This window comes from Sapajus apella, unplaced genomic scaffold (assembly GCF_009761245.1).
Source record: "Sapajus apella isolate SASKATOON/1434 unplaced genomic scaffold, GSC_monkey_1.0 scaffold38, whole genome shotgun sequence".
Lineage (NCBI taxonomy): Eukaryota > Metazoa > Chordata > Mammalia > Primates > Cebidae > Sapajus > Sapajus apella.
In genome coordinates, this window is record NW_022436978.1 from 703,025 (window position 1) to 728,335 (window position 25,311).

The 25,311-nt window shown below is 40.4% G+C and overlaps 1 protein-coding gene across 2 annotated transcripts in view; it reads left to right on the forward strand.

The window, feature by feature from the left end:
- The window catches only part of SMARCC1 (SWI/SNF related, matrix associated, actin dependent regulator of chromatin subfamily c member 1), a 215,906-nt gene that overhangs the window by 165,828 nt on the left and 24,767 nt on the right, over positions 1-25,311 (forward strand). Inside the window, exons 25-27 of one of the 2 annotated variants that reach the window (XR_004275039.1) lie at positions 11,967-12,101; positions 16,970-17,100; positions 24,230-24,341. Coding sequence is in view for 1 of the 2 variants with exons in the window: in XM_032297943.1 (XP_032153834.1) it covers positions 11,967-12,101; positions 24,230-24,491 (397 nt within the window). In the remaining variant the exon portion in view is untranslated. Of the gene's footprint in view, positions 1-11,966; positions 12,102-16,969; positions 17,101-24,229; positions 24,492-25,311 lie in introns of those variants that run through there. The other variant, XM_032297943.1, reaches the window with a different exon arrangement.

Sequence of the window (25,311 nt, forward strand, 5' to 3'; positions counted from 1 at the left end):
ATATATATATATGGTGAGAGACTATGACCAAGAATTTTTTTTTTTTAAGAGTCTCACTCTGTCCCTCAGGCTGGAGTGCAGTGGTGTGATCTTGGTTCCCAGCAACCTCTGCCTCCGGGTTCAAGCAATTCTCCTGTCTCAGCCTCCCAAATAGCTGGGATTATAGTCGCCTGCCACTGCAGCTGGCTAATTTTTATATTTTAAGTAGAGATGGGATTTCGCTATGCTGGTCAGGCTGGTCTTGAACTCCTGAGTTCAGGTAATTCACCTGCTTCAGCCTCCCAAAGTGCTGATATTGCAGGCATGAGCCACTGTGCCCGGCCTCTCACATTATAAATGAGGAGCTAGAGGTGGACAGGGCTTTGTCTTTGTGCTCTTCCCCAGTCTTCAGACCTGCAGCTTTAGCTCATCTTTGACTCCTGGTTCCTTCATTTTCCATAGTTGTTTCAGCCAGCAAATCCTTCGTGGTGCTTTAGATCACCTGCTACTATCTAGTTGCTCACTCAGGTCAGCCTCCTTTAATCTTTTTCCTGTCTCCTCAATTCCATTCTCTAACCTGAAGCCAATGTAATCTTTTTTGCTTTTTAACTTGTTCTTAAGTATAACTTAGATTCAAATAAATGGGCATATTTAAGACTACACCTTTGTGAAATTTTGACAAACTGAGCCCACCTATGTCACAAGCATCCATTTTAATAAATATAACTTACCAGCCCCTCCAGAAGCTTCCTCTTATTCCAGTTACTTTGCCTTCCCTGGAGAGTAATCATTAGTCTGTCTCCTTACACTATAGATTAGTTTCCCCCCCGCCTTTTTTTTTTTAAACTTCGTATAAATGGAATCCTACATTATGCACAGAAATCTTTAAAAATGCAAATAGCAGCATTTTACTTTCTTCAGTAACCCCCCATCTCTCTCAGGCTACAATTTCAAACTCTTCAGTAGAGAATTCAGGATTTTTCCATAATCAGGACCCTTCTGAGTTCTCAACTCTCATTTCTTACCTGTCCTTACTGAACTGTTCCTTGTAGTTCTGCCAAACAGAATTTAATCCTTTATCTCTAAGCTTTTTGTGACATTCTTTTTTTTTTACAGAGTATGGTTTTCTCTTCCCATTATTTCTCCTCTTTTAAAATTTTTTTTTGTAGAGACCATGTTTTACCATGTTGCCCAGGCTGGTCTGGAGTTCTTGGACTTAAGAGATTTGCTCACCTTGGCCTCTCAAAGTGTCAGGATTATAGGTATAAGCCACCTCACCTGGCCAATTTCTCCTCTTGACAACACTGTTTCAGTATATGTTGTCTTGGGAAGAACTAAAAAGGTAGATTACCTTCAAAAAGTTTCACGAGTCAGCTGGAAATATTGAAGACAGAAAAAAAAAGTTTCACGAGGCTGGGTGCAGTGGCTCACACCTGTAATTGCAGTATTTTAGGAGGCCAAGGCAGGAAGATCGCTTTTGCTCAGGAGTTCAGGACCAGCCTGGGCAGCATAGTGAGACGATCTCTACAAATAGTACTTTTTATAAAAAAGTTTCACAAGTGCTTTATGATGTTTTCCTCTGGCCTCATAGCTGTTAATATGTGCAACTTTGGGCGCAACTTTGGGCACAAAGATGTGTCTGTATGCACTACTGATGATCTTACAATGGCTTGACTCTTTCACCACAGGGAAACTACCTTTATGGATCATTTGGCCTGTCCCTTCACTACTCCATACAAAATTTAAAAGATGTCCAAAGAAGGATTTCTCTTCAGGTCACTAAATTTTCACTTCCTTATCATCAGTCACTCTTCCTTCTGTTTACTAGGAGCCCATATCTTCATTCTCAGCAAACACGAGGTTTCCCTCTGAGTTATGAAAGTGTACAGATGCTCATGCTTCACGACATGACACATGTGAACCCTTCAGTGTCACTTACAGCTAGATCTGATAAATTTGATAGCACACACGATCATTTTCATACTACATGGTAGTTGGGGGGGTAAGAAATTCACTTAAATTACTATAATATATAACTTATGTAGCCAATCCAAGTTTCACTTATTCTGATTTTGTTCTTCTGTGTCTGTAAACAGCTTTGTTATTAAAAGTTTTTCTTAATAATCATTTGTCATACTGACGTGGAGTGGTAATCAGAGGTTCTAGGTCTAGCTCCTAAACAGATGAGGTGGCATGCTTTATGGCTTCTATTGTTGTCCCCTGAAAAGTTCTTCAAGAGCATGTCCATTTTTTCATTGCACCTCCTGACAGGCTGTGAATTGTCTCAACTAAAGGACTGGTGGGTGGGTGTAAGCAGAAGCACCATTGTTTGGTTGCTCTGGATCCTTTCCATCAGGGTCTTTGGGCTTAGAGGAGAAGGAAGGCCCCAGAACTATTACCGGAATAAAGTATAAATCCCCTATATTAGAGCATGTTCTCTTTTTGTCAGAAAAAGTAGGTTCAGTTCTTTCAAGAAAGCAGAGATGACATTTTCTTAAAACCACAGATAGTTCCTCTGGATTTATTCTACAAACGACCCCATGTTCATGTTTTCCAAAATGGCAAAAGTAGGTGTGTATTCATTGTAACATGGTAACTGGGTATTAGCTTTGGGACAACCAGAAGACTCTTACCTATCAGAAATGTCTCATAACTTGATGCATTGTTTCTGAAATTCCTTATTCTTTTCTTTCTCTCTTTCTCTCTCTTCTTCTTTTTTTTTCTCTCTCTCTTTCATTCTTTCTTGCTTTTTTCTTTCTCTCTCCCTCTCTCTTTCTTTCTCTCGCTTGCTTGCTTGCTTGCTTGCTTGCTTGGTCAGGGTCTCGCTCTGTCACCCAGGCTAGAATGCAGTGATGTGATCATGGCTCACTATAGCAAGGAGGAGGCTCACTGTAGCCTCACCACACCCAGCTAATTTTAAATTTTTTTGTAGAGATGGGGTTTCCCTATGTTGCCCAAGCTGGTCTCAAACTCCTGGGCCCAAACAATCCTCCCACCTCAGCCTCTCAACATGGTGGGATTACTGGTGTCAGCCACTGCACCCAGCATGAAATTCTTTCTAGAGGTGTGAAAATTGTCATTCTATATTTTAGGCATAAAATATAAAAATGCTTTAACAGACAATGGTTGGTTCAAATTGATTTACACTAAATATGTTGATCATTGTTACCATACCTTAATAATCCTATTGAGAGAAGACAGAAGGAAAAAATAGCCCATTTGGTCATTTTGTTTACAGTTATTCCTGTTCAGTTTCATATTTGTATGACTACATAGAAACTACTTCTGTTCTACTCATTGGAATTCATGCTTTGTTATACAAAATTTGCCTCAACCGTATTCCAGCCAGTTTATTACTTCCTTCTCATTAACAATTTATCTCAGGTTTCTTCTGCGTTTCATATATCGGGTCCCCAGGCCGCACAGCAGGAGGTAAGTGGCAGGTTGAGTGAGAACAAACATTACTGCCCAAGTTTTGCCTCCTGTCAGATCAGAGGCAGCATTAGATTCTCATAAGAATGCAGACCCTTTTGTGAATTGTGCATGCAAGGGATCTAGGTTCTGTGCTTCATATGAGAATCTAATGCCTAATAATCTGACGTGGAACAGTTTCATCCTGAAACTACCCCCATACCCTGCCCCGTGCAAAAATTGTCTTCCATCCTCTTCCGTGAAATTGGTACCTGCTGCTGAAAAGGTTGGGACTGCTGCTGTTTATGCTTTGTGCCACGGTCCCAGACCTCATCATTCTTCTCAGGTTCTGTAAAGCCAATATGTGAAGGGTTGGGCCTCTCCCTGGTCATCACTGTTGCCAGACCTTTCAAGAATCCATAATCTGAGCATCAGCAATGTTCCTGTTTCAGATATTTATTGCCATGTAACTTATGTAACTACCTTTGAAGTTAGTAGTTTAAAACTTCACTCATTTTATTATCTGTCATGGCAAAATTTGCTCCATGTTGCATTGACTAGAGTCACTCAATATTACCTCATGGCTGGGGTATTATAGAGGGCCAGAGACAATTTCATTTATATGCCTGTGCCTAGGCTGGGATAGCTACCATCACTCTCTCTTTATACATCCGCTCTAAGAAGCTGGTGTAGGGTAGTCTGAGGAATAGTTGGACTTTTTTTTTTTTTACAAACCTTAGAACTTCAAGAGAAGATAGCAATCATGTTCACTCAAAAAATAAAAATAAAATTAAAAAAAAAAATGTCGTAAGCAGCAAAGAGGAGGATCTACCAGCGTGTTATGGCTTGGAGCCCCAAAGTAACACAGCATAATTTCTACCCTACCCTATTGGTCAAACATTCTGTCCAAATTCAAGGTAAGGGGACACAGAGCACAGCTCAAGGTAGAAGATGTGCCACGTTAATCCACCACAGTCTATTCTCTTGTCATAAATTGTGTACCTTTCCCCCACTGAAAAATAGATCTCTCATGGCTTTATCTCATTATGATACTAAGCTGACGTTGGAGGTCTCGGATCTTATGTAAATCAGATCCAAGTACAGATGAGTCTCTTCAGGAGTGATTCCTGTTTACAGCTTCTTGAATGCTGGTACTATAATCTGAAGATTTTCTGGACTAGTATAACAGGGGTGAGACACATGAAGGTTAACTGTACTCTGTTCAAGAAGGGTTTAAATTGGAGACAGAGCAGTCATAGTTCATGGCAAATTTGAAACCTAGCCAGGCACACATTTCTAGTTTGTTCACCAGGGCCCAGACCTACTTGCAGAATTGTTCTCCACAGTTTGGCTTGGCCCTCTGGGCTTTCAGTTTTTTCTTCTGAGTCTTTTTCCTTTTCCCTTAAAAACTTAGCACAGTTTTACACTGAGTGACTTTCTTGCCCTGCTTTCTACTTGTTGTAGGCCCAGCCTATATTCTTTCTGCTTCAGTTCAGGGTATTATAATTTTTAAAGAACTTTGTGGGATTTACGTGTTTAAAATATAATTCCCACTTTGGGAGGCTGAGGCAGGTGGATCATTTGAGGGACGTCAGGAGTTCAAGACCAGCCCGGCCAACATGGTGTAACCCAGCTCTACTAAAAATATAAAAATTTAACCAGGCATAGTGGTACATGCGTTTTAGTCCCAGCTACTTGCGAGGGTCAGGCAGGAGAATCACTTGAACCTGGGAGGCAGAGGTGTAGTAAGCTGAGTTGATGCCACTGCACTCCTGCCTGGGGGACAGAGTGAAACTGTCTCAAAAAAAAAAAAAAAGTAATTCCATTAGACAAAAGCTACACCTATACTTTCTTGCCTAGATTAGTTCTCTTTTTGCCCTAGTCCTAGAGTTAAGATGTTACGAGGACAAAGCCCTTAACTTTTAGATACCTTTTTTGTCTAGTTAGTGGGATCTTAGAAGATTTGTAACTTTAGCAATTATGATGCAAAGAAGTTGAGAGATGAGCTTGTAGAGGTGACACAAAAAACTAGTTTAAAACTAGGGACAGTGATCATAAATATTTCAGCACAGTGATATGAACTAGGCAGAAAACAAAAGTAGAGGCAGTTATTCCTGAAAGGTCATAGAGAGCTTTGGCTAGGAAATTGTGGGACAAGTCAAGTGTTCCAACATGAGACTTCAGAAAGAAAAGAGTGATGGAGGCGGAATAAAAAAGTTTTGGCTGTATGAAAACTTCCCAAATTTGATGAAAACTTAAATTTACAGATCCAAGAAGTGCAATTAAAGAATATATATAGGAGACAGGCTACAAAGATGTTTGGGCCCAGCACAGTGGCTCACACCATAATCCCAGCACTTTGGGAAGCTGAGGTGGGAGGATTGCTTGAGGCCAGGAGTTAGATACCAACCTGTGCAACACAGACCTTGTCTCTACAGAAAAGTTTTAAAAGTTGGCCAGGCATGGTGGCATAATGCCTATAATCCTAGCTACTCAGGAGGCTGAGGCAGGAGGATCCCTTTAGCCCAGGAGTTTGAGATTACTGTGACCTGTGATCTCGTCGCTGTACTTCATCGTGGGTGACAGAGTGAGACTGTATCTCAAAAAAAACACCTAAAAGATACTTCGAGGCGCCCATGTCTAGTAGAAAAAGTCTAAGGCATATACTCAAGACTGAGAAGTCCTGTAGCTGGGTGCGGTGGCTTACGCCTGTAATCCCAGCACTTTGGGGGGCCGAGGCAGGCGGATCACCTGAGGTCCGGAGTTTGAGACCAGCCTGACCAACATGGAGAAACCCTGTCTCTACAAAAATACAAAATTACCTGGGCGTGATGGCGCATACCTATCATCCCAGCTACTCAGGAGGCTAAGGCAGGAGAATCATTTGAACCTGGGAGGCGGAGGTTGCAGTGAGTAGAGATCATCCCATTGCACTCCAGCCTAGGTAACGAGTGAAACTCCGTCTCAAAAAAAAGTCCTACTATAAATACCATTCAACAAGCTTTATAGCTGCACCTCAAGCTATTTACCTGGAGGTCATCCTTTGCTGATGGTGCCCTGGATTGGATAGTTCTCCCAAAGCCATTTCTTAGGTTCAGATTCTTGTTGAAAGGAACCAGAGATGAGAAATATGTTTTATTCATACCCTGCTTTTTCATATTTCCTCTAAATTCTGCCTGAAAACCTTATAGTTCCTTCTTTACTTCCACGCTCTTCTAGCTGCTCACAATAAAATAAAAAAAGAAATTTTCCATTCTGCCTGGAAATGCCCTAGTCATAGCCATAAGTTTATTAATTACCCTTTCTATTTCCACTTGACTAGAGATGATGGTATTTCCAAAAGTTGTGCTACTAGATAATAAACATCTGCTTCTTCAGCCTTCAATAGTATTTTCCTGTCTGTACTTTAAGCACCTACTGATGGTTTTTGTAAAGCCCTTTCAGCTTGCGCCCAATATGTGGTCCCAAAGCCAAAGAGAAACGTTTTACGTTTCTGCTACAAAAGCTCCCCGTTTCTAGATACCAAATTATTTTACAGCAGCAAAATTGAGTAGTTTAAAACATAACAATTATATTAAATCTCTTAATTTTGTTAAATTTTAACACCAAATAGCTGGGCAGTTCTGCTTCATGTATCAGTTGAGTCATTTAGTAGTAGTCACTTCATAGGTAGGTTTATGTAGGGGGTCTGAGACACTTCATTAGAATCCTAGTCCTTGGCAGGGGTAACTGAGGTTTTTTTCCCTCTCTATGTAGTCTCAGAAATTCTTCTTGTGGTCTTTCCAGCAGGGTGATCATACTTTCTACATGTCAACTTGAGACTCCCAGAGAGAATGTTCCAAGAAACAAGACATGAAAGTTTCTAGAGTTGTAAGACCTGGGCTTAGAAAAGGCTACCACTAATTTTTAATGGGCAAGGCAAAAAGCCTGTCTTGACCCTGCCTCTTGATGAAACACAAGCCAGTGAACTTGTGGCTGTCTATACCACAAGTCCCTTCTAAGAATTACCCAGGAAAGAATCCACTGAAGTATCAGTTATTCCAAAGAGGCACTGGAAAATAACTAATAGGTCTTTAAATTTAAATTTGGAATGTAAATTTTTATTTCCAGCTCTGCCATTTACTAGTCTCTCTTTTCTTTTTTCTTTCTTTTTTTTTTTAAAAAAAACCTTTTCTTCTGAAGACGGAGCCTCCCCAGGCGTGGTGGCTCATGCTTGTAATCCAAGCACTTTGGGAAGGCCAAAGCAGGCAGATCACTTGAGGTCTGAAGTTTAAGACCAGCCTGAACAACGTGGTAAAACCCCATCTCTACTAAAAATACAAAAATTAGCTGGCATGGTGGCGAGCACCTGTAATCCCATCTACTCGAGAGACTGAGGCAGGAGAGTCACTTGAACCTAGGAGGCAGAGGTTACAGTGAACCAAGATCACGACACTGTACTCGCTCCTGGGCAGCAAGACTAGACTCTGTCTCCAAAAAAAAAGAGAAAAAGATGGGGTCTAGCTCTGTCACACAGGCTGGAAATCCTGTGGCAAGATCACAGTTCACTGCATCCTTGAACTCCCAGGCTCACGTTATCCTTTCTCCTCAGCCTCCCGAGTAGCTGGGACTATAGAAATACGCAACCATGCCTGGCTAAATTTTTTTTTATTTTTTGTAGAACAGCGACTCATTATGTTGCCCTGGTCTCAAAGTCCTATCCTCAAGCGATTCTCCTGCCTCAGCCTTCCAAAACACTGGGATTACAGATGTGAGCAATTGCACCTGGCCTGTTTTCACCTTCTTGGTGGTACAAATGTTTTTAATTTGATGAGGTCCAACCTAACTTTCTCTTTTATCATTTGTGCTTTTTGGTATCATGTCTCTAAATCTTTGGCTTAACCTAAGATCATTTAGATTTACTTTGTTTTTTCTTCTAAGAATTTTTTTAGTGTATACTTTTATATTAGATACTTTTATATCGTATACTAAGTTAATTTTTGTGGGTGGTGTGAGATAGAAGTTTAAATTCATTCTTTTGTATTTGGATATTCGGTTTTCCTAGCTCCATTTGTTAACCCACTCCAACCCACCTTTAAACTTTTATTATGGAAGTATTAGAATATACATAGAAGTAGACTGGGCATGGTGACTCACACCTGTAATCTCAGCACTTGGGGAGACCAGGACAGGCAGATCATTTGAGCTTGAGACTAGCCTGGGCAACCTGACAAACCCTGTCTCTACCAGAAATACAAAAGCTAGTTGGGTGTGCTGGTGTGCATCTGTAGTCCCAGCTATTTGGGAGGCTGGTCTTTTTATTTTTTTTAATTAAAAAGAAAAATAGAGAAGGGATTTTGCCATGTTGGCCGGGCTGCTCTCAAACTCTTGCCTCAGGTGATTCACTCACCTTGGCCTCCTGAAGTGCCACAGGAGCCACAGTGCCCACCCCAGACTGTTTAAAAATATATATATGCACAGAAGCATACAAAGTAGTGAAATGAGTCTCTGCCTATACATTATATAGCTTTGGTTATCAGATTCTTATGAGTCTTCTTTCTTCTTTCTCTTTTTTATTTTTTGAGATGGTGGCTTGTTCTGTCACCCAGGCTGGAGTGCAGTGGCATGATTTTGGCTCACCACAACCTCTGCCTCCTGAGTAGCTGGGATCACAGGCATGTGCCACCACATCCAGCTAACTTTTTTTTTTTTTTTTTTTTTTTTTTTGTATTTTTAGTATAGACAGGGTTTCATCATGTTGGCCAGGCTGGTCTCAAACTCCTGACCTCAGGTGATCCACCCGCCTCAGCTTCCCAAAGTGCTGGGATTAAAGGCGTGAGTTACTGTGCCAAGCCTGAATTTATTTTTGAATCATCACTTGCCCATGAACTCAGTTTCTTTCTTAGGTTGGGTCTGTGACTTTTGAATCTCAGGTCTTTTATCTTTTTCTGGTGTTAGACTACTTGAGCTAGAACACATACTTCGGTAACGTGTAGGCAGTGAACTTTTTAGTCCTTGATTTCAGGAATGTTTGTTCTATATTCACACTTGTTATAGGTTACTGTACAGGAAATTCTAGTTTGAAATTTATTAGCCCTCATAGTTCAAAGGCATTTTACTCTTGTTTTCAAACATCTGATTTTACTTTTTTTTTTGGAGGCAGTCTTGCTCTATTGACAGACTGGAGTTCAGTGGCGTGATCCCAGCTCACTGCAACTTCCAGCTTCCATTTTCCGGTTTCAAGCAATTGTCCTGCCTCAGCCTCCTGAGTAGCTGACACTACAGGCACACACCACCACACTCGGCTAATTTTTTTGTATTTTTAGTAGAGACGTGGTTTCACCATGTTGGCCAGGATGGTCTTGATCTCTTTACCTTGTGATCCACCCGCCTCAGCCTCCCAAAGTTCTGGGATTACAGGCATGAGCCACCGTGCCTAGCCTCTAATTTTAAGAAGTCTGATACAGACCAATTTTTTGGGTAATCTGTATTCTTGGGAGGGTGCCTTTCTGAAAGCTTGTAGCATTTTCTATGTTTTGTGTTCTTAAAATTTCAGTAATGTTTCTTGCCATGGATCTTTTAAATTTTTGTAATACTTGCTGGCCCTTTTATTTTTTAAAACACATGACCTACAGGTTTTTTTGTTTGTTTGAGACAGAGTCTTGCTCTTTCAGGCTAGAGTGCGGTGGAGTGATCTCAGCTCACTACAACCTCTGCCTCCTGCGTTTAAGCAATCTTATGCCTCAGCCTCCTGCGTAGCTGGGATTACAGATGTTCACCACCTTGCCCAGCTAATTTTTTTATTTTTAGTAGAGACAGGGTTTGACCACATTGGCCAGGCTGGTCTCGAACTCCTGGTCTCATGTGATCTCCCCACCTACGCGTCCCAAAGTACTGAGATTACAGGTTTGAGCTACCATGGCCGACCAATGACCTGTGGTTTTAAGAGGAAATATTTTGGTATTATTTTATTGAATATCACTTGAGGATCTCTTTTCCCTGTATTTTCCCCCTACCACCCCCCTGTACCCAATTCCTGCATAAATATTTAAAAAAAAAAAAAAAAAAGTAAGGAACATTTTCTTTCAAACCATCTGAGTTCTAGGAGTCACATTCTCATAAAAATAGACTAGAAATTGATAACATTATTCTCTTCCAAAGGAAGAGTTACTATTGTATAGCTGACAGAAGTGAGAGGGAGACTTTTTATTTTATACCTCTTTGTAACTTTTCATTTTATATCATGTGCTTACATTTTTTGTTCAGAAATACAAATTGTATAACATTGTACAATGATAATACCTTAGAATTACATAATGTTTATTTTTTTGGTGTCATAGATGTAGCTCATTATAGTTTAGGGTAGCAAACGTGATCATTAATAGCTATAAAACCTCATTGTCATCTCTTGCTTACATTTCTGAATCTTTCTGCAAATGAGTCTTCGTATCTTTCAAACTACAGTTTTCCTTTTCAACTACAAATGAATGAAAAATTAGGCTCTTGTTCAAGTGTTAGGTCTCAGCATATTTCCCAAAAGCCTATATTAAGTTCCTCTTCCATGGTTGCTCCTAGGTTCTGTAGGAGACCTGAGTTCATTAAGAGATCAGTAAAATAGCCATTCCATGCTATTTCTTAAAACCTTGGTAAGATGCTTGCTGTGGCATGCACAGCTGTGGCGTGTCCTAGCTACTCAGGAGACTTAGGCAGAAGGATCACTTGAGCCCAGGAGTTGGAGGCCAACATGGACAACATAGGTCTTTTTTAATGAAGAACCCTGTTTCTTTAAGAAGAAGAAGGAAAAAAAAAGCCTTGTGTAGAAGCAAGATAAACACATAAATTTTGCAAATAAAAGTGAATGAAAAGTGGTGCTGGGCGTTTGTTGGGGAAGTTTTTGGATGTTGTCCTATAGAAGGTGGGATTAATTACTGGCTAGTAGTTAGGGTCTTGAGCAGATACAAGTAATGTGGCATCTTCCTCTTTGTGCTGTTGAGTTGGCAAGAAGCATGAGTAGGATTCACCATCATGAATGTGGCAAAGGAGTGATAGTCTTCCAGAGTACCTTTCTGTTTGGCACTGTATCTGTTTTTTCAGCTATGGACCTGGACCTGAAACTATGGGTGAAATACCGTTTTCCCCTTTATTTCCACACATGAGGTCTGCTCACCCCTGAGAAGGGCGAGGCTTTGTATATGAGTGTCAGGTGCTGAGGAGATTGCTGCCTTCCTGCTACTGGAAAAGTCTTAGGGAGGAAAGGATAGTGAGGGGACAGACCGAGTGCCAGGTTGGGGTGATAGGTGGCAAAGTACCTCCTGTCTTCTTCTTTGGCCTATCAGGGTCCTACTTTGCCCTCTCCTTGATAGGCTTTTTGAAGGTAGTAGTTTACCATGTGAGGCATTTCCTTTAATTTTTTAAGGGTTCATTTATCAGGACCAGAATTTCAGAGACAGTTATTTTAGATTGAAATAAATGTTTAGTAGAAATGTACACAAAGGAGACATATAGGGTACCATTGTAAATTAAATAATCTTCACCTTGAATATCATCAACATTTTCTAATCTTTACCTAAATAGTTTGAATGATCTTTTACCCTTAGCACCTGGCTGCAGTGGAAGAAAGAAAGATCAAGTCCCTGGTAGCTCTCCTGGTTGAGACACAAATGAAGAAACTAGAGATCAAACTTCGACATTTTGAAGAGCTGGAAACTATCATGGACAGAGAGAAAGAAGCTGTAAGTAACTGGAATTTTATAGTGGCTTTTTCACAATTAAACATTAGACACTTTTCACAAAACACAAGTTAGGTAAAATAAATGGTAGCCTGTTCTCTTGGTCTCCATGGCGAACTTCTGTCCTTTTTCCTATGTTTGATTTGCCCATTCAAAAGGATTATCAGCCAGTGATGTTAAACAAAAGGCACTCTGTTCGCTTTCTGAAACTAATTATCTAAATCTCAGCTTCTTGTACATGTTGGCTGTGAAGATACATGATAATATTAAATTCTTCTCTCTACAGAATTTAGATCTTAAGAGTTGTTTGATTACCTACTTGTTACTGATACAGTAGAAACTGTATAAATTGATTATCTGATTCAGAGTTTTTCTCTTTCATTTTTATTTTTATATTTTTTGAGACGAAGTCTCGTTCTGTCACCTGGGCTGGAGTTGCAGTGGTGCGATCTTGCTTACTGCAACCTCTGCCTTCTAGGTTCAAGCAGTTGTGCGTCAGACTTCCAAGTAGCTGGGACTACAGGTGTGTATCACCCTGCTGGGCTAATTTTTGTATTCTTAGTAGAGACGGGTTTTCACCATGTTGCCCAGGTTGATCTTGAACTCCTGACAGGTGATCCACCCAAGTGCTGGGATTACAGGTATGAGCCACCATGCCCAGACGATTTTCTTTAAGTTTTAATTTTTATTTCCGATTCAGAAGTAACTCGTGCAGGTTTGTTACATGGATATATTGTATGATGCTTAGGTTTAGCCTTCTGTTGAACCTGTCACCGAAATAATGAACATAGTACCCAATATATACCTTTTTAGTCTTTCAGCCTTTTCCCCTCTCCCCTTTTAGAGTCACCAGTGTCTCTTGTTTCCATCTTTATGTCTATGTATATCCAGTGTTTAGCTCCCGTTTATAACTGAGAACATGTGGCTTTTTCGTTTGTTTCTGCATTAATTCACAGGATGGCCTCCAGCTGCATCTGTGGTGGTGCAAGGGACACACTTTCATTCTTTTTTATGCCTGTGTAGTATTTAATAGTGTATATGTACCACATTTTCTTTATCCAATCCACTGTTGATGGGCGCCTAGTTTGATTTTACGTCTCTGCTATTGCAAATGGAGCTGCAATAAACATGCACGTGCAGGTGTGTTTTTGGTAGAATGATTTATCTTTTTATTTTTTTAGATTTTTCTTTTTTTTGACGGAGTTTTGGTTTATTGCCAGGCTGAAGTACAGTGGTGCGATCTCAGCTCACTGCAACCTCCGCCTCCCACGTTCAAGCAATTCTTCTGCCTCAGCCGAGTAGCTGGGATTACAGGCACATGCCACCACGCCCAGCTAATTTTTGTATTTTTAGTAGAGACAGGGTTTCACCATGTTTTCCAGGATGGTCTTAATCTCTTGATCTTGTAATGTGCCCACCTTGGCCTCCCAAAGTGCTAGGATTACAGGCGTGAGCCACCACATCCTAGTCAAACGATTTATTTTCTTTTGGATATATACCCAGTATTGTGATTACTGGGTTGAATAGTAATTCTATTTTTAGTTCTTTGAGAAACCTCCAAACTGCTTTCCACAGGGGCTGAACTAGTTTACAGTCTCATCAGCAGTGTATAAGTGTTCAGAGATTTTCTTGATTCCTGACTTTTTCAAAGTAAATATTACAAAGTAGAAATTAATCTCATCTTGAGTTTTAGGAGCCTAGTTTTCTGTTATCCTCCTTCAGATCCATCCTTGTGCTTTCTCACACTTCCCATTCCTTCTCCTGCACTGAGTGTAGCTGGAAGTAGACCCATCCCGAGTCTTGTATGTAGCATTCCCTGGAGCAGAGACTTTTGACATAGGAGATGATCCAAATGGGACCAAGAGAATTATGAAAAGGGCCAAAAGTGAGAGGGGAAGTAATAAAAAGTAAGAAATTTAGAAGCAGAGGAACATTGGTTATCTTCAGAGAATTTCTGGAGAAACAGAGATTAAGTAAGCTCTTTGTGAAAAAAAATTTTTAATGACTTGACTAGAGAAACACTTAGTGACTTCCTAAGCATGGGCTAAATTTGAGCATTGAGTTAGGACTTTTTCCCTCTATTTTAACTTTTTTATCTACATATGATATACTGACTCCAAATGGTTGAACTTTAAAAAGAAATTATTCCAGAATACTGATCATTTTATAATCACTATTTACATTTGCCTAAGTATCTTCTTATATTTGTTAAAATGTTTCTTAGTGGCCAGTCCAAGCAAGTCCTCTGTTGAACTCCTCATGATGAGTAGCCCAGTGTCTGTTACCATAGCCCATATCCATTTTGTCCTAAGACCATCTCGCCCCACGAGCAGGAATAGGCTGCTTCAGTAGCTCTACTACCCCCACTCTATGCCACCCAATCCTCAGCTCCCTAAGAAGGCGTCTAATCAGGGACTCACTGTGCCTCTCACTCCATTCTCTACATTTGTCATTGAGCTTCTGTCTCTGTAAGCTTCTCTCATACCATTGACCTTCTGCGTCAGGAGCTCATGAGACCCTGGCTTCATATCTGTCACCCTCTATGTATGCCGCACCACATATAGGCTTCCTTCACTGCCTTACTCTCTTTGCCAACTGTTTGCATCCTGCTTCTCTGGCCAAGAAGGCTCTTTGCCCCACTTTTTGCCTACCTCCTGCATTCCTCAGCTGTGCATGGCGTGGCCTTCACATTTACTGTTGTGGCGGCCTCACAAAGCACTTAATTGTACTGTAATCACCAATTCATGTGTTTGAATTTCTGTGCTAGAAGATATACTTTCTGAGGGATATACTTTTAATCAGATATCTTTGTTAACACGGAAGTAGCACATCACAGGCCCTTATTTGAATGTCTTGAATGAGTGTATGCCAGCGTTGTTGTCATAGTTGGGAAAGTGGAAAGGATAATCCACCTTTGGAGACTAGTTTAATGGGGGAAACAGTCAACAAATAATGACAATACAGTGTATTTGTATAGTACAGCAGTTGTACAGATACTGCTATGGGAACAGAAAGGAAGAATCCCAGGGAGATGGGGAGAGGGAGAAGTTATCAGAGAAAACATCCTATAGGTGAAGCTTTGGGGAATGAGTCTTTGTTTATCTTTCTCTAATAAGCTTCCCTTTTGTTATTTTGTGGATTTTCGTAGAGAGCCTGGAGTAATAGGGGACTATAATATAGTGGAGTTTATTATTAGCATATTCAGAATTCAAATGACGATTGGGTAGTTCCCACTGGCAACCAGACGTCTTGCTGTCATTTGCAAAGGAAACTAATCCATTAGTCTTAAATATTGGGATAACCCTGAGCACTAAATATATCTAGTTTTTCAAGGAGCTCTTTCCTCAGCAATAAGTTGCTTGCTCTTCAAAGAGTGAACCTGCAGGTCCGCCAGTTTTTTAAACCTTCTGAGGGGCCTGTCGTCTGTCCCATAAGAATAGCAGAGTTCAAATCTCTTTCCACTTCTGTCCGCTGGCTCCTGGACACCAAGGGACAATGTATAATGGCTTCACTTCTCTCAGCCCTGCAGAAGTTTCCTTGTGTGGTGTTTTTTTTTTTTTTTTTTTTTTTTTTTTCTCTTTTCGTTGCTTGAGAGTTGGTTTTGTTTGTTTGTTTGTTTTGTTTTTTTTAAATAACTATTTAGGCTGAGCGTGGCGGCTCATGCCTATAATCCCAGCACTTTGGGAGGCCGAGGCAGGCGGATCACGAGGTCAGGAGTTCAAGACCAGACTGGCCAACATGGTGAAACCCCTTCTCTACTGGAAAATACAAAAATTAGCCGGGCATGGTGGCTCATGCCTGTAATCCCAGCTACTTGGGAAGCTGAGATAGGAGAATTGCTTGAGTTGGGACCTGGGAGGCGGAGGTTGCAGTCAGCCGAGATCACGCCACTGCACTCCAGCCTGGGCTACAGAGTGAGACTCCATCTCAAAAATAATAATAAAAATTAAAAATAGCTATTTAACTTAAATTATATAACTTCCCTACTTTTTTATCTTTTGAGACAGGGCTTGCTCTGTTGCCCAGACTGGATTACAATGGTGCAGTCATAGCTTGCTGCAGCCACAAACTCCTGGGGCTTAAGTGATCCTCCGTCCTCAGACTCCCAAGCAGCTGGGACTGCAGGCATGTGACACTGTGCCCTGTTAATTTTTTTTTTTTTTTAATAGAGACAGGATCTTACTATGTTCCAGGCTGGTCTCAAACTCCTGGCCTTAAGCGATCTTCCCACCTTCTCTTCCCAAAGGGTTTGGATTATAGGCATGAGCTGTTATCTCCAGCTTTTTGGCTCTTAAAATATGTTACGTTCTAATCAGATCATATGAAATATTTCATAAATATTTTCTGAATAAAACAACACAGCTGAAAATCTTGGGAAACTACTCTCCAGACTCCATCCCACAGGGCTGCTCTGTTTGAATTCATTCATGGTTGACTGTTATTTTCTTAATCAGCATTTGGTGTCAGCTGTTTGTGGCAGGAAAATTCTTTGTATGAGACAGTCTCTACCCCTCTGAATGAATGTCAGTAATTCAACTGTATTAGTTATAAATTGCCATGATTTCTGAGCAAGTGATTAAAAAAAAAAGTGAGAGTATGAAAAAGCATCCAAAATGGAAGCTACAGTGTTCTTTTAATCTAAACATGCTAGTCACATCCCTTCTGCCACATCCTGTTGGTCACACAAACCAACTCTGGATCTGGAGTAGGTGGGTAGTTTTCAGTGGGGATGGTGTAAATATTAGAAAGCAGCATCACTGGCAGCAGCTTGGAGGCTCTCTCTCAGACAAACCAAAATGGGTCCTTTGAACTTCGAAATGCCACTCGCTCATTTTGTGTATAATTAAGACATAACCTCTTTCTCACCCTAGCACTAGCATCCTATCCTTTCCTGTGGGAAGCAAAGCTATGAATGTTTTCCTACTGATGATTTCCACACAGAATTCTTGTGAAGATTGAGAGAAGTATGGCATATGCCTGGCACAGTGCTAGCACATACATAGTAAGTGTTTGGTAAATATATGCCTCCCATTATGCAAACCAGTAATCTACAAATATATACGAAATTCTTAAGATTTGTAAGCCATTATTGGCTTTTTGAGCATTTATTGGGTCAGTTACTATGCCAAAGCACTTTAAATGGATTTACTCACTTTATCTCCCTGCAAACTATATGAGGAAGCCATAAGCAAGAAAATTAATATTTGCTTTGAATCTCCTTATTCAAGAATCCAGCAGTGATGCTGGATGACAACATAAGCTTCTTTTTTTTAGCCTTTCTTACATTCCAGACTAGAGCTTAAACCTGGTAGGTTGTGTACCTCAGGTCAGAAATGACAGAGCCAGATCTCCAACCTGTTCGTTCAGCTCTTTGTATTTATCTAGTACTTCATAATTTATAAAGAAATGAACTTTTGCTATTTCATTTTAACCTAGGGACTGTGAAATACATATGCAGCTTCTATCATTCTTCTATTACAAATCAATAAAGTTGATACTCCAGACAGTGAATAGATAAGCTAGGAGTGGAGGCACCTAACTCTTCATCTCCCATACTGCCTCAGTTCGTTTTAGAGTACACTCTTGCTCATCTTTACCCAGTAAGCAGTAGCTTTGGTATAAAATTTTTTTTAAAGTGGAACATTTGATTTTGTTTAAATAGCAACAGGTTTCAGAAATTAAGACTCAGAATCAAATATAAAGTTGTTGTTAGGCCGGGCGCGGTGGCTCAAGCCCGTAATCCCAGCACTTTGGGAGGCTGAGGCGGGTGGATCACGAGGTCAAGAGATCGAGACCATCCTGGTCAACATGGTGAAACCCCGTCTCTACTAAAAATACAAAAAATTAGCTCCATCTCAAAAAAAAAAACCAACAACAACTTTTTTTTTTTTTTTTGATATGGAGTTTCGCTCTTGTTACCCATCCTGGAGTGCAATGGGACGATCTCGGCCCACCGCAACCTCCGCCTCCTGGTTTCAGGCAATTCTCCTGCGTCAGCCTCCTGAGTAGCTGGGATTACAGGCATGCACCACCATGCCCAGCTAATTTTTTTGTATTTTTTTTTTTTTAGTAGAGACGGGGTTTCACCATGTTGACCAGGATGGTCTCGATCTCTTGACCTCGTGATCCACCCGCCTTGGCCTCCCAAAGTGCTGGGATTACAGGCTTGAGCCACCGCGCCCGGCCTAAAGTTTTTAAAAATGATTTAAGATCAAATTTCTTTTTAGTCTTAAGTATTTTGTAATTAAATGTACCCATATAAAAACTTTAGGGCCGGGCATGGTGGCTCACTTTTGAAATCTCAGCACTTTGAGGGGCCAAGGCAGGCAGATCACCCGAGGTCAGGAGTTCGAGACTAGCCTGGCCAATATGGTAAAACCCCATCTCTACTAAATATACAAAAATTAGCTGGGTGTGGTAGGGGGGTGTCTGTAATCCTAGCTACTTGGGAGGCTAAGGCAAAAGAACCACTTGAAACCAGGAGGCAGAGGTTGCAGCATGTCAAGATTGCATTGTACTGCAGCCTGGATGACGAGTGAAACTGTTTCAAAAAAAAAAAAAAATCAAATTTGTTATAGGTATCATGAATTCAGCTACAATTAGTAGTAGCTCTTCCAGCTCTCTCATATTATAAAGTGTTGATATTAAAGGAAAGGCAGTTATGGAAGTTACAGAGTCTGTCAGGAAATTGGCATGAGAAAAGCACTCCAGTTCAGGGGAGGGTGTTGAGCTTCCAGTGGGTCTGTCACTCATTGTGTCTAGACTGAGCAGCTTTTGATGCCGGGCAGAAGCACACAACAGTCAACAAAGCAGGTTTTGGACACTAGTTGTGTTGTAGACTAGAAGTACCTGGAGAGAAGTGTAGGGCCTGGGTCCGCATAAGCCATTTACATTTGAATGCTTTTTTAAAAGACACTTTGAGGGAGGCCATTGAGAATGGATTTGTGAGCTGATTCCTGTAGGAGTTCAGTCAAGGTGGTAGGAGAAATTATAAAGGAAATTATTTAAAAATATAAAATCATAAAAAATTATGAAAAAATTATAAAGGAGAAATTGTAAAGGAAAAGCACAAACCTTGGAAAGCCAGAATGTCTTGCAAAAGCCTCGGAATAAGATTTGGCTGAAGGCAGCCAGATTCTCTTACCAGGTGCCTGCAGCTTAAGTTAAATAACAAGAGGATGTAAAGAAACTGATCTAGATAAGTTAGTTTACTTAGTCCTCAGAACCTAGCCTTTAATCATCTGTGGGACTGCTCTCTCCAAGGAAGGCGACCATGTTAATTATCCACAAGTGTGTGAACTCAAAGCCTTTGTCATTAAATCTATACTGAATAAATGCCGGCAGCACCAGCTGATGAAGGCAGTGGCTGCTGACTCCTTAGAGCACTCTGAGTCAAGGGTGTTAGGAGGATGAAGTCAAAGAGATCGTGGTGACCAAATCACAGAAATTCTTGTAAGCCACCCAGGGGCCTTTTGCGTTACTCTGAAATGTGGAATTGTCGCAGGACCTTGAGTTGAGGACTGAAGTGATCTTCTTTATGGTGAATGCTCTGACTACTGTGTTATAGAGAGTAAATTACAAGGCAGCAAGGTTGAATCAGGGAGACTTTTGGTGTGGAGGCCGTTAGGTTAATGCATGTGAAATATGGTGGCTTGGACCAGGGTGTCATGGAAGTAAAGAGAAATGGTGACGTTCTGGATAGATTTTGAAGTAGAGATAATGGGCTATCCTAACAAGTAGAAAGTAAGCTTAGAAAGGTTTGTTATATTTTATGACAAACTAAGGAAGAAAGAATGGCCAAAAAGAATTTCATACTGTCCCAGGGTAACTATATTTCACTTTGTTTTCTGTGTATTTGTAGTAATTCATCTCTGTGCTACCTGTCATACAATTGAATCTATTGTTCAACATTTGCTACTATATTAAAGGTAGTTATATTTGAGATTGGAAAGCCATACCCAGTAGCAGATTCAGTTCTGAAGCAGAAAGACATGTGGCCTCATGAAGCAAGCATACTGCAACAAAGATAAAATGACTGTCACAATAATGATGCAAACTCCCTTCTTGGATTTCTGCAAATCCAATCATGGAAGCAGCAAAATGCAATTACATTGTTTTCTTTTTCCTCAGGTATAAAAAAGAATGGATATGTCTATTTTAGATTTGGGTTTTCTTCAGTGAATTTCTCATTACTGATACCAAACATTGAAAAGGAAGGTGTGATTATTTACTTCAGTTCTGAGGCTTCAAGTCTCAGCATATTTCAGTCCTTGGCATTATGCATAGATTTTTGTGGCCCTCACTATCTTTTACTCTTTCCCACTCCCCTCCCTGCTTTATGCGAATAGAAGGCAGAAGAGCTTTGTGTGAACTTCAGCTGCACTTGCAGCTGTGTATGCGTTTCGTGTCTTGGTGTTGAAAGTGCTCTGTTGTGTTAGATTTCGCTTGGATACGGCTGCTTTATACATACACAGTGAAGAGGGAGAGGAAGGCAGGGTGTTTGAAAGCAGGGGAAGTGGGGGCTCAGGATGTGTCTTCAGAGCAGGGCCATAAGCAGCCTTGTATGAAAAACTGGGTTCGCTGGAGCCTTTTTTTATTATTATTAAAAAATATTTACATATATGTGTGATTTTTTTGTTTTCTTTTTTTCCCCTGAGACAGAGTCTCGCTCTGTTGCTAGGCTGGAGTGCAGTGATATGATCTTGGCTCACTGCAGTCTCCGCCTCCTGGGTTCAAGGGATTCTCCACCCTCGGCCTCTCGAGTAGCTGGGATTACAGGTGCACGCCACCACACCCAGCACTGTAAGCCCAGCACTTTGGGAGCCCAAGGCAGGCAGATCATGGTCAGGAGTTCAAGATCAGCCTAGACAATATGGCGAAACCCCTGTCTCTACTAAAAATACAAAAATAAGCTGGGCATGGTGATGGGTGCCTGTAATCCCAGCTACTTGGGAGGCTGAGGGAGGAGAATTGCTTGAACCCAGGAGGGAGCCACTGCACTCTGGCCTGGGTGACAGAGCGAGACTCTTGTCTCAAAAAAAGAGAAAAATTCTGCAATTCCCAGTTTCATTTCTATGGATGATCACTGTTAATAGTGTATATCTTTCAGAACATTTTAAATATGTATATAAATGTGTTTATACATGATCACAAAGTCATTTTTATATACTTGGATTATCGTATACATATTTTTGTGGCAACTTGTTTTTTCACCACTCATTCAGGTTATCTTATGTAACTGAACATCAAAAATAATGCCTTGGTGACCATCCTTACACACTCATACATATAGGATTCTAAGACAGATTTCCAGATTCCTCATCACTGGGTCATTGGTTAAGTGCATTTAAAGTATGACCAGTATTGCCAGTTTTCTCTCAGATATTTCTAGTTAACATTCTTTCTGATTGTCACAAAAGTGAATGCAGTCTTCAACTTGATTTAACAAAAATAAGGTGTCTAGAACAAGAAAAGATACTTCCTTTGCAATACATGGTGGCAAGCTCTGCTGCATTGGCACCAGAGCAGAGATGGCCCTCATGAAGCCAACTGGTAGCCTGTTATTTGGGCCTTGCTTTCAACTCATAGGACCTGTTCAGCCCCACATTGAAACTTTTGGTTAAAACTGGGTTTATGTATGTGTTTAATCACTTAAACGCTTTCTAATTCTTCTAATTACTTTTTTTAAATTACCTTCTAAGTTTTAAAATGACAGGTGAAACTCAGAAAATAAAGAGGATAATACAGGCTAGCACATGATGTAGAAAAGGAAAATTGGGCAGATTTTTCTTCCCAGCTTAGCCATCTCATCCTTTTAACAGATTGTTTTTTTTCTTTCCAAGGTTAATACCTTGATGTTAAGGTAAGCCCCCAAAGAAAGACTAGTTTGGTTAAAAACAGAGCTGAAAGTTCAGCTAGGTAGTGCAGAGACCAGGATTTCCTTTTAGAGTCACTGCTCCCTCCACTAGCAGTTGAGCTTCTTTATAAAGCATATCTTGACCTAAATTCCATAGTTCTTACATAACGGTAGGACTACAGCCAAGCTGTTCAGACCAGTAGTCACTTGACAAAAACATAGATAAGAGTACATTTCCTGGCCACCTCTTAAGCAAATTCAGAGTCCTAAATTCTTAGAAAGAATCATTAGAAGAAAGCAAAACCACGGCTCCAGTGGCGCAATCGGTTAGCACGCGGTACTTATAAGAAGAAAGCAAAACCAAGGATCTGTAGCCAGAATAATTAGATTTCCCTCCCTACCTTTTACAGTCATTTTGCCTCTTACTTGCTAATCTGATTAGTCTTCCTACAGAACTGGACTTACAGAAGATTCTCTTGCTCTTTACATCTTACAACTCCCTTCTCATCATGCACACAGGAAACTGAACCAGGACAGGTTTTACCCTCTTCAGATCACCTTTCCTAGAAAATGAAGAGCTCCCCGCTCACACCCTGTCTTACTCGTTCCTGGTAACCCTCAACCTCTCTCAAAACATTTTGTTTTAGAAGATCTTCTCCCTAAGGAAACTCTACAAGCCAGTTAGCAAAACCCAGGACATAAGCTATACCATTTACTCTCTTTATTTGTTCTCCTCCCCACCTGCTCTTACGTCTTCTCTTCATACTGTGTTGATGGCCTGTCTTCCCACACCCCATCTGTCCATGGAAATACCCTAGTTGCTACTCCTGATAACCACTGATGCTTCTCACTCAGTTTCACAGGGATTCTCCCCAGGCAGCCCTCTGCCAAGAGCCCAGATTTTTAGGCTAATTCTCATGCTTATTCCATCTAGTTTTTGCAAATAATAGTATGTTGTATTTATCCACAGACTGACTGCCCCCAAAAGCTAAAACATTACACCTCCCTAGCCTATTAAATGCCTCAGAATAGTGCTATGCGACAGAAATATAATGTGAGCCATATATATAACTAAAATTTTGTAGTAGCCAAATTAAAAACAGGTGACACGATGTTTTACATAATCCAGTATATGTAAAACCTACATGTATACATTGTTTGTATATGTAATCTATGTGAACAATTTTTCACATTAAGTCTTCAAATTTTACTGTGCATTTCATCCTGACAGCACATCTCATTTCATGTTAGCTACACTTCAAGTGTTCAGTCTCTGTGTATGGGTTGTGACTGCTGTATTGGACAACACAGCACTACAAAATAATTCCCAGTGACTCAGATTTTGCTCTGAAAATGATGGCATAGGGACATTATTGAAAAGAAGTGGGTTTATTAACCCTCCTTATGCTTATGGTTTTTATACTACTTCCAGAGATCTGGATTTTCATTTTCCTGCATGTTCAGGCTGATTTTCTTTATCAGCCCTGAATTAAATTAATTTAGGATAGACTTCATTCTCTGAACTAAACATATAATATTGTATTTCTCTTAATTCTCATTTGAGTGCCAGAAAGATTATATTGAATATTGAAATGGCTTGTAGTCTTTAAGATTTATGCAGATTTTTTTTTTTAGGCAACTAAAATATTCTGTGAATGTGTCACCAAGTATAATTTTGGGTACTTGAAAGCTAAGATTTGCAGTGGCACTGCCAAAGTTCCACAGAGAGAAATGCATGTCTATGCGGCTAAGGCCACATCAACTCATGCAGAGTAATTTAACTCTGGTGTTATGTTCTAAAATAGACAATAACCAAAAGTATCACATCCAGAAGAGAACACATAGGAAGGTTGGGTGAACTTGAAGTATTAGCATCTGAGAAACTATTACAAGGACAAGAGAGGCTTGTTTTACCTGTGGAAGACTCAGACAGCATGGAAAGTATTTTTAAATACCTAAAGGCCTTCCAAACATAGAGGGGATTACATGTGTCCCAGTGATCCCAAAGAGCAGTAGCCCTACTAGGGGAAGATTACAAGGAAAGACTTGGACTCAACATGGGGAAGACTTTGACCATGGTAACACATGTCCAAATGGAAATATGCTATTCAAGAAATAATGTCTTTGTTCTCACTGTAGAAGGTGCAAAAAGTGAGGTGGTGGTGTCAGTGTAATGGGATAGAGGGAATTCAGGCATCATGTAGTTATCTTTTGTGTTATCCAATCCTGAAAGCCTCTCCTGGTGTCATTTCTCTTCCACTTCATTTGCCTACAGCTAGAACAACAGAGGCAGCAGTTGCTTACTGAACGCCAAAACTTCCACATGGAACAGTTGAAGTATGCTGAATTACGAGCACGACAGCAAATGGAACAGCAGCAGCATGGCCAGAACCCTCAACAGGCACACCAGCACTCAGGAGGACCTGGCCTGGCCCCACTTGGAGCAGCAGGGCACCCTGGCATGATGCCTCATCAACAGCCCCCTCCCTACCCTCTGATGCACCACCAGATGCCACCACCTCACCCCCCCCAGCCAGGTAAGGGGAAGACCCTGCTCTTGGAAAAAGCTTGTGGTTATCACTGAGGCACAGAGCATCATAGGGACCAACCACACAGGTGATATTTTCTGATGATGACTCTTCAGAATTTTCATTGTCATCTGGAAAATTGTAGGCATGTGAGATTTAGGCTAATCACCACATAAACCCTTCCATGTTCTTTTTCTCTTGATATGATGCCTTTTCGTTGAGTAGGTCACCTCTGAATGGACAGTAGTATCTCAAGAGTTCATTCAAAATTTATTCTTGGATTTTTGATACTTAAAAAAAAATTTATAGACATTTTTAAAGATAAACACACACAACACAGTAAACTCCCATGACCTGGTTTCACCAAAACATGATCTTTCTACCATTTTTACTTTTTGTTATGGAAATCTTCAACTATAGACAAAGTAGAGAGAATAGTATGATAATCCCCCATGTACCATTGGACAGCTTCAAAATTATCAGCATTTTTGGGTCTGTTTTTATCTTTTCCTCCTCGGTTTTGGAAATGAGATAGATTTCAAATATATCTCTAACTAGTGGGAATCTTATTCTTTAACATAACTATCATCACCATCAACCAAAAGTAACCATAATATCATTAGTTAACTGTCTGGAGTGTTTAGTTTGTTTGAATCAGTATTCAATTAAGATTCACACTTTTTTTTTTTTTTTTTTTTTACATTTGTTGACATGTCTCTTAAAAATCTATATAATAATTCATTTTCCTTTTTTTGGTGCCATTTATGTATTGAAGAAACCAGGGTTTTCCACAAAGTGGCAGTGCCTGATTGTACACCAAAGATGCATA